This window comes from Xiphophorus hellerii, chromosome 15 (genome assembly GCF_003331165.1).
Source record: "Xiphophorus hellerii strain 12219 chromosome 15, Xiphophorus_hellerii-4.1, whole genome shotgun sequence".
NCBI lineage: Eukaryota > Metazoa > Chordata > Actinopteri > Cyprinodontiformes > Poeciliidae > Xiphophorus > Xiphophorus hellerii.
The window spans coordinates 7,685,797-7,695,757 of NC_045686.1; the positions used below are offsets into that span (position 1 = coordinate 7,685,797).

The following is a 9,961-nucleotide window of genomic DNA, read 5'->3' on the forward strand; positions in this document are numbered from 1 at the left end:
AGATTTTAATGGGCTCTGACTGGGTCTTCAGTGGGGCCCAGATGGTTAACTTACACGAGGCCCATCTGTGGCGAACTAGGGTGCTTTCAGGAATAATTACCTGGGCCCCAATTGGGTCTGAACTGGGCTAGAATATGGGTAACAAGTGGGTTTGTCCACGGTTTCCATGGTGGCCCGACATGGGTTTGCCCAGGTAGATTTTAATGGGCTCTGACTGGGTTTTCAGTGGGGCCCAGATGGTTAACTTACACGAGGCCCATCTGTGGCCCACTAGGGTGCTTTCAGGAATATTTACCTGGGCCCCAATTGGGTCTGAACTGGGCTAGAATATGGGTAACAAATTAGTAGTTCCACATTTTCCATGATGGGCCCATATGCTTTAGCCCATAATGGTTTACAGGCCCTGACTGGGTTTTCAGTGGGAACCAGATGCCTTAATCCTTATAGGAACAATGGGGTTGTTCTCACCTAACCTTGAAATGAATAACATTCATAGATATGCAGTCTTAAACAAACCAAAGTCCTAAAATGCTTTATCACAAAATTTGTTTAAAGAGAAAAAAAGAAATTTCCTTTGGTCAAGGCTTTTTATTTTGTAAGCAGAAGTTATTTTATACCTCAGCAATTATTAGAACTTAATTAACAAAGCAAAAGGTGCCACAAGCACAAATGGCGCTCTTAAACAACAACAACAAAAAAAAATTAAAAATCTACAAAATTGTTCACATGGCATTTTTGAACAACAAACTTGTTTACTGGTACATACACACACCTTTCACAAAACATTTTAGAATAACCTGCATGCATGCTTACACTTGAAAGCTCGCATATTATTGTAACTGTCCTTCTTGGAAGACCTGCCCACCAGAGTGAGAACTGGCAGCCTCCCTACTTGCTCTAACTCTCCTATTCCCACCTCTGTCACGGGCTCCAGTGAACCACTTTGAGAGTGCCTTTTCCACATCTTTATGTGTGAGTCCAACGATGGAACCATTTCTTTTAAGTGCCCCTAAAATAACAAGCAAAGGTAGAAACTGTATTAGCATTTTACTTTAGTACAATGTAACATTCATGACATTTGCCTCTCCCCCTTCATGGGGCAAAAATGCTTGCAAAGATCTGCCAAAATAAAAGCACTCGAGTCTTTATTATTATGAACACACACTAGATTCTTAGTTCAAATTGAAAATATCCATCTATATCTTTCTTATACTGATATAAGAAAGGTTCTATAGTTATTTTGTATTGTTTGAAATACAAATATTTAAAATTTTTGTCAGCTATCAAAAGTTCTTGAGTGAAAGAACACTATGTGAATAAAACCAAAAGATTACTACAAATAAACAAAAGGCATATGACAAACAAAATAAATTAACAAATGTTTAAGGAAAAAAAGTGAAAAGAAAAGTTACTCTGACCATAAAAACTGATATTTACCATACACAACATCAAAGAGACGCAGGTCCCGGAACTGGTGTTTCCCATGTCGGCCAAACAGGTTGAACTGGACTGCTAATTCATGGGACATCAGGAATCGCATAGCCCGTCGTATTGCGTCATCCAAGGATGCTCCTCCAATTTCTGCAACCATGGCAACCTTAAATATAATGACAATTGCAAGACAACATTTGAAAATCAGGATGCAATTTAGTTTTTATTAATTGATTTGTTATTGTTTCACACATATATAGCTTATATGCTTAATTTTATACATGGACAAAATGCCAATTAATTTATGCATCAATTTAAGGGAGGCCTGTCACAATAAATTTTTCTGGACAATAAATTCCAAGAAGTTACTGTGATTAAATGTTTTACAACCATTTTCAAATAATATAATAGTAAGAACACATTCTCAAAGATTGATAAACTTTGAATTCTAATGAACAATGAGCATTGCAACTGGAAGACAATTTAAATATCCAATTATGAAGTCTTTGTAAACAAATGTGTACTTCAAAAAAATGGCAAGTTGAGACCTAAACACCAGACTGAATACTTGTCAAGCAGTTTTTAGTAGAAACAGAAAAATTATAAATTATGGGAATTTGTTTTAATTTATCATGTCATTAGTTAATTGCTTACTGCAATGGGGCTAATTTAATGTTAATTTTTAAGGAACAAAATTTTAACTTACAACTCCAGACATGAAGTCTGAGTCACCCAGCTTCTCATTCATGCCCAGGACATCATTGATTGTACACATTGGAAAAACAGCTCCTTCAGGTGGTTCAACCGGTGGTGAAGCAGATTTCTGTCTCAGCAAGGTACTCAACAACTGTCCGTGCAGTTTTTGTGTTTCTCTAACCTCCTCAAGAAGTGTAACCAGCCTAGTAAACATAGCCTCTCCCAAGCTGGAGCTGCTCCTGCTCAAAGAAGTCCCAGGACTCATAGAAAGACTTGCAGTTGTGCTTCTCTGATTTGGAGTTGTGCTGGGGCTTCTCTGATTTGGAGTTGTGCTGGGGCTTCTCAGATTTGGAGTTGTGCTGGGGCTTCTCAGATTTGGAGTTGTGCTGGGGCTTCTCAGATTTGGAGTTGTGCTGGGGCTTCTCTTTCTGGACACACCGAGACTACACACTTTTGAGGCAGATCCAACTGTAGTAAGTTCCAAGGGAGGAGAAGGTGGAACTTCATTCTCTGAGGAGTTCACACTGTCTTCACTTGAAGAAAATGTGCCCCATTTGTGGGAGGATCTGAAATGATAAATCAGAATTTAACAAGTGGTAAAAGTTGGTAAAAAAAACAAACCAAAAAGGCTAGTCTAGTGAGCAATTTAACTATTTTATTTCAAGTTAACTGTGAGAGATACAGAAATAAGATCCAAAAGATAAAACGTTACAGTTGAACCTATGACAACCAATATGGTTAAAAAAACAGTAATCTAGTTCATTTAAAGTAGGAATGTGGCAAAATCTATAGTAAAGCTCACAAGTAGTAGCATTTTTTCCTGTGTAATTTTCCATTCTTACAAATATGTTGTTCCTTTAAGTCCTGAAGGATGAGAAAAAAAGTAAAGCAAAGAGAACCAAATGGGTAAAGGAATTGAAAGCGGCTCAAATGACAACTAGGAAGACAGAAGGTTTAGAGTTGTGTGTTACATAAGTCCCTGTTCCACACTACCTTCTACGTCGCTTTTCTGGGATATCATTATCTGTTTGAAGATCTGATGTTGCTTCTGCCCTTGCAAGCTTTCGTCGTGCTTCTCCATAGCAGTCTTTAGAAAAGAATTTTTAAAAAAAAGGATTAACACATTTGTAAATCTAAAGCTCACGTTTTCAAAATTTTCATACAAGTAAATGTTTGTCACCTGCATTTCCAAGAACACGCACACAGCATATCTTCCATGAAGCATCTGGCTGTAGTTGTTGCTTTACTGCTTTAGTGACATTTATACCAAGGCCTGCTGGCCAGAAGCACTGAATCTTGTTTGCATCAGTAAACCAACATGATGGGATAATATCCACCAACTTCTTTCCCTCTGTTGATTCTTCAATGAATTCCACGACGCTGAAGGACATGCTGGAAGTTCATATTAAGTAAATTAGTGGTCATGTAACTGAGGAAAAACAACATGACCGTTCCGCAAAGGAAGGACTACCAGTTTTTTTGTCAGGCTTGTCACCGGTACACCATAAAGATGGTCAGAAAGTTGTGTCATAGTTCTGATTCCTAGACAAGATGAATCAATAGGGTATCTGCAGAAACAGTCTTGTTGTTCATAAAATTGACACACAGTGTACATGGCTCCAGATAACAACTGTATTATATTCCTTATTACAGCAACTCTGCCCTCAACATCAAAACAGTTATCTCCTACACAACATGATATGACGGTTCCCTCATGTCTGTACTGCCTGAACTGCATGTGAGCAGGAAAGTCTGGGAGAGTTGGACCACATGAATGTGGAATTTGAGCTTTACTCTGTCTTCCATCTTCTCCCAGAATGGGTTTTTCAGCTAAACGCCGGACGACTTGTTGGAGAGGATTTTGGGGTCTTCGTACAAGTCGCTTCAATGTCCCAAGATAATTTTCAAAGGGAAAACATGAAATATTGTCCAAGGCACCATATTTTCTGGCATCATCAGCTAAATGTATGAGACAGTGGGTGTTGTAGACCAAGTGTTCTGTTCCATACAACTTCGCAAAATTGGTAACATAACACTTCAACAGTTTTCCAGCATAGCCACAGTATTTACAGCACAAAACAGGACTGAGAAGAATTGTCATTGCTATTGAGAGCAACATAAAGTTGTTGTACATTTGTGCTGATAGTCGTCCTTGAAGAACCACTGGGCCAGTGTACAACAGAAATTGTCTGAATTCTGTTGCCTTCCATTGACTGTACTCCATCAGTGAACGTGGTTTTCTAGAAAAATTTCTAGGAAGGTGATCTCTCACTGATTTCAAGTGATTAGAAATAATTGAAATGGTAACTGCAGACAGACGACACCTTAAAGGTCCTTTGATCCACAAACTTATAACTTTTTTAACATGTCCTAAACAAACCAGATGCATATAGTCAAGCACAAAGCTTGACACCATTCCTACACCAAGCTGCTGCAAGGGTGAAACTCCATGATGGTGGTCTTCATCTGTCAAAAGTTCAAAAGTTTCATCTGTTCGTAGAGGTGCTGTACAATCAGGAAACACAACCTTCTTATCCATGTAAATTCCATGTTCTACACAGCGTTCACAAGAGCTGTAGCCAGAATGACCTTTGATACATTTCAAAAATGCCCGAGCAGGTGCATCACAGATGAAGGCATCTGGAAGTGCAACATTAAAATGTTTTCCTCTGTAATTCAAACCCTCTTGAGTTATTGACTTCAGGTCTTCAATAAACTCTTTCAAGTATTTCGTGACAGAGTCAGGCTTGGCCACACCTGCATACAAGCCAATGATAAACACACCAGATTTTGGAAATTCCTTAATCATGGCCAAAATAGGCCACAACTCCATTTTTGAACTTTTGAAGAGTGGTAAGCCATCAATGTTCACCCGGAGAGTCAACGTATCAACTGAAAGATGAGAGTCATTTAAAAGCTGTGAAGTTAGTGTCTTAGCCAGTCCAAAATGATGGTAAATACCATGTCCCATTTCTTTCACTTCAAAGGTTTTGGGAGTTGACAAAAGACTTCTAGAATCCTTGGGTAAATCCAAACCATAGTGCACTAAAATATGTAGCAGCTCTGTCAATGCACTGTGTGAGATATTTCGATTTGCTGCCCAATCAGCAAGCTTTACTTTAAGTGTACGTGTGCGATCAATTTCTTCAGACGTGCTGTTCAAATCTATTTCAATGCTACTGGCAGTAAATTTTCTTCCAGCAACTGATTGTTCTTCATGTTCATCTTCAAATTCTGCATCAGTCTCTTTTTCACTCAAATGAGCTTCAAAGTTCCACTCTTCACTGGAAATCTGGTTGTCCACTTCCGAAGCATAATCCAAATCAGAAAATGTGCCACTTTTGACCTTGAAGTCTTCCAAAAACTTTAAATGCTCAGAAACTTTGGCTTTAATTCGTCTTCTTTTTGTCCGAGAACTACAATAATAATCCATTTTTTTAAATCTGTAAAAACACAAACAAAGCACATTTTAAGATGGCTATTTACTACGGAATGATATAATACTTGTCTAAAGACTGAAATATAATTTTGTCTTTGCCAAATGCTTTTTTATTTAACACAATAATTAATCATAAGAATTTTACTATTAAAGGTACTTTATGTGTTAGTTGAAATTTAAAAGGTGATAAGCAAGGACAAATTGAGTTTTCAGGATGTAAAATTAGTATGGAATTAAAATTTATATTTCACAAGAAGTGCAACAACCAAACAACCTGAGTAAAGACAACATCCCTGAATCATAAAATAAATGTATATGTCTCAGATGTCACAGTTTTTATGATACTAATGCAACTGGTTATCCAGTTATTACTCAGTGCACTGCTTATTCAAATATTGGCAACAAGTATATAAATAAAAAAAATACTTGATTAAGTACGTAATTAGCAAAATCTAGAAAATAATTCAATTTTGATTATAAATTTAAAGATTGTTTCAACACTGATTTGTGTCAAGGGATTTCTTCCATCCATCCATTGTCTGTTCACCCTTGTCCCTAATGGGGTCGGGAGGGTTGCCAGTGCCCATCTCCAGCTACGTTCCAGGCGGGAGGCGGGGTACGCCCTGGACAGGTCGCCAGTCTGTCGCAGGGCAACACAAAGACATACAGGACAAACAACCATTCACACACACACACACACACACCTAGGGAGAATTTAGATAGACCAATTAACCTAACAGTCATGTTTTTGGACTGTGGGAGGAAGCCGGAGTACCCGGAGAGAACCCACGCATGCACAGGGAGAACATGCAAACTCCATGCAGAAAGACCCCGGCCGGGAATCGAACCCAGGACCTTCTTGCTGCAAGGCAACAGTGCTACCAACTGCGCCACTGTGCAGCCAGGGATTTCTTTATTTTGAAAATTTATAACTTGCATCATGTCACTCTTGCACACGCCACTGAGAAATATTGCATTTGTTTCTATGAATCTACTTAAAATTGCTTTTTTCTACAGATTGCTTAATTTCTCCAGACAAATTTGAAAGCACATTGACAAAATTAATGTTAAACTCATTTATAATTGCCTTGGTGTAATTTAAAGCATTATCGATTAGATCTTTTACAGTGGCAAAAGCAATAACCTAACCGTTGTTAAATGACTCATCTTTCAGTTCATATTTTAATTCTAAATGTTAACATTCATGGGGTACCACTCTTCAGAAGTGGTACCCCACTTCTGAAACAAACTCTGGTACCCATGACTAAGGAATTTCCTAAGTGTAATGTTATTATAGAGTCTTATTTATTGTCAGTTTTGGCAGAAGTAGTAATTTGTACATAAAGCTTGCCTGATAAAATGGTTATAAAATTGCAACAAAACATTTAATTCCCAAAACCTTATGAAAGTAAAAATTATAAAACTACCTTTTTCAAATCGTTGATGGGTGATCTTCACAGTTTCGTGCTCTTCAAGTCTGCAAAGAAATATATTTTCATAATGCAGTTAATATAACATTTGGGCTTCTCCAAAAAATAATATTAAGGCAAAACAGCCTATGTATTGAGCAGGGGTGTCAAACCCCAGTCCTCAAGGGCAGGTGTCCTGCAACCTTTAGCTGTTCCTCTGCTGCAACACACCTGAATAGAATAATTAGGTCATTAAGGCTCAGGAGAACTGATCTACACAAAGAGGAGGTAATTAAGCCATTTCATTCCAGTGTTTTGTACCTGTGGCACATCCAACAACTGCAGTTTACCGGATCTCGAGGACTGGAGTTTGAGACTCTTGGTATAGAGTACTCACTGTAGCCATATATTGTAAACACTGAACAGTTTCACTAATGCAATTATCCTCATTTACTGTGTATAGTACTGTGACAAGACAGTAGTATTAATCCTAAGAGCAGTTTAGAAAATCACTAAGAAATCACTCCTAAAATATTGCACGTATTAAAGAACAAGAGCTACACTTAAAATATTGCAAAAACAACAAAAAGAATTCTTCATCTTTCAATCTTTGATTCAGGAGTGGCCACTGAAGAACACAAAACTGTGCAGATTGAAACAAACTCTGGCAGAACAAAACACTTTAAAGTGTCACTTACAAAATAAAAAAAAGGATTTAAAAATATTTACTATACCTTCATCCTATTTACAAAAAAAGCTTTTATGCCAAATATACTGAAACCACATGTGCCCCATATAGTGTTGCCCATTTCTATCCCATTCCCAGTTAGCCCACATTAATGCTGAAAAGGACCCATACATTTAGCCCAAATGGGTCAACAATATGGCTCCCATTTTAGGTTAACCATATGGGGCTCATGAAGTTAGCCCAGATAAAACCCATGCCCACTCATTACCAATCTCGCCCAAAACAAAACGATTCAATGCAGTTTCATTAAAAAAAAAAATAATAATAATTAAAAAAAGCACCCTTGCATGGGTGGGTCCCAGCCAAGCTAGCATGCATGAGACTCATGTACATGAAAAGCTCATGTACATAGAATGAAATCACAACAGTTACTCTTTTTAAATCATGCAAGTGGTTTTATTGTCTCAAGACACTGAAACAAATTCTGCTAGCAACTTAGATTCTTTAGTGAACCGAATTTATTCTGCTGCGTTAGCGCTCAAATGAACCAATGGTAGCTCAGCAAATAATGGCGCCGCAATATTTGAAAATGTTCTGGCCCAAAACAATACGGAGTTTGAAATCGCTCTGCACCAAAATATTCTTATCTTAATGATGGTAGATAACTTATTGTGTGTGTTTTAACAATATCAGAAAAAACTGTCACAGGAAAGGATAAAAAAAAAAAAAAAAACATAAATAATCTTTTGGGGTACGCCGGTCATCCAATCTGTTACGACCAGCACATTTCTTTAACTGGGGATTTAAAATCTCCCTAAAATTTGATATAATGCAGGTAAAACAGATAGAAGAGAAGTACTTACAGATTGTTTCGTAGGACAGCCAACCTGCAGACTCCGCGCAAACAGACTGATGAGGAGAATACGTTGGAGTGTGAAACCGCATATCCATCCGCAGTTAATTTTACGTTTTCCAAGAAATTCAAGATTAATTTTGAGAGTGTTACATCGGTTTAACAAATGTAAAACCGATGTAACACTCAAAAACGTGCTCAAACAAAAATAAATAAATATTGTCGTCCTCCTTATTCAAATGTTCTTTGAAACTATTTTCTTTCGCGGATGTGTAAAATGCCTACTTCAATTCACCAATCTTTATTAGCAAAGGTGCCAAGAGCACAAGTGTTAAACTCCAGTCCTCAGATGTCCTGCAGCCTGTAGATGAGCCACATGTACAAAACCCTGGAATGAAATGGCTTAATGACCTCCTCCTTGTGTAGATCGGTTCTCCAGAGCCTTAATGAACTAATTATTTTATTCAGTTGTGGTGCAGCAGAGGCTCATCTATACGCTGCAGCACACCTGCCCTTGAGGATTAGAGTTTGACATCGCTGCAATAGAGCAATAAAAAGATTAAAAAGATCATTGCAACCAGATTAAAATATATAAAATTAATCATTAATAGAAATGTTAAGTTTTTATTTCATTTTATTTATGCTGACAACTTGGAAAATGTTTGCAGATATATGAAACAGATCGCGATGCTCAAAATTTTAGTCTTTCACTTGATAATGAGTTTTGTTTAAATTTATTTTCTAAACATTTTGTAATATTTTTCACAATGGTCTGATCTGAACAATTTCTCCAAATAAGAATTAAATCCTGTTGTGAAAAAGCTGCAATAAACCCTTTGGATTAAAAAAAAAAGCAAGGTGAAAAGTCCAGATCTGAACCTAATTTTGAGTGAGCAGAAGATTACATATACATGGTGCATATTTAAAACTGATTATGTCACAAAAATCACATCCAGACTGGACTGGACTGTTCTAGTGTAAATAATAAAAAGAAAAACCGTTAGGGGTTCAAAGTGTAGTAAGAACAATACTGAACTGTTTTAAAAAATAAAGCATTGAAGCATTATTTTTTAATGGCAATATCCTGGTCTTTTTGGAAGCCTAGTGTCATGTCGGTGTTAGTAAATGAGCCAGACACAGAGATCACATAGTGAGCATGTTTTAGATTCAAATACAATACACCATGGTGACTTCCAAGACGAGGTAACCATCCAAGGAAAGTTTTTCCTTCTGTTGACAGAAAAGCTTATGCAATTGCTTCTACACTTTATATCAACTCCATTAGAGGCCAACTGAGTACAAATTGCCTTGGCAAGACCATCAATCTGATATTTTGGGTAATTTTCTTTCCAAATTTTTATGTTCTTGCTCTAGCAGCTTTTGCTTTTGACATATAGTGAAAAGTTTGAAAGTTACAGGTTAACCACATTGTCTATTAAGATGTT

At 37.2% G+C, this 9,961-nt stretch overlaps 1 protein-coding gene across 9 annotated transcripts; it reads right to left on the reverse strand.

The window, feature by feature from the left end:
• Window positions 1–207: 207 nt before the first annotated feature.
• On the reverse strand, window positions 208–9,717 carry LOC116733676 (uncharacterized). Of its 9 annotated transcripts, none has more exons than XM_032584476.1 (5): window positions 3,308–5,585; window positions 3,121–3,214; window positions 2,309–2,693; window positions 1,438–1,597; window positions 208–1,009 (listed from the first exon to the last, which is right to left on the reverse strand). In XM_032584476.1, exons 1-5 carry the CDS (start codon window positions 3,516–3,518, stop codon window positions 831–833), a joined length of 1,029 nt encoding a protein of 342 aa, XP_032440367.1. In that variant the 5' UTR covers window positions 3,519–5,585; the 3' UTR covers window positions 208–830. The 9 variants fall into 9 exon arrangements, 2 of the variants coding, with proteins under 2 accessions (XP_032440367.1, XP_032440366.1); XM_032584475.1 differs by having other exon boundaries at window positions 2,138–2,693; window positions 3,308–5,582; XR_004342081.1 differs by having other exon boundaries at window positions 1,438–2,693; window positions 3,308–5,646.
• Between the last annotated feature and the right edge of the window lie 244 nt (window positions 9,718–9,961).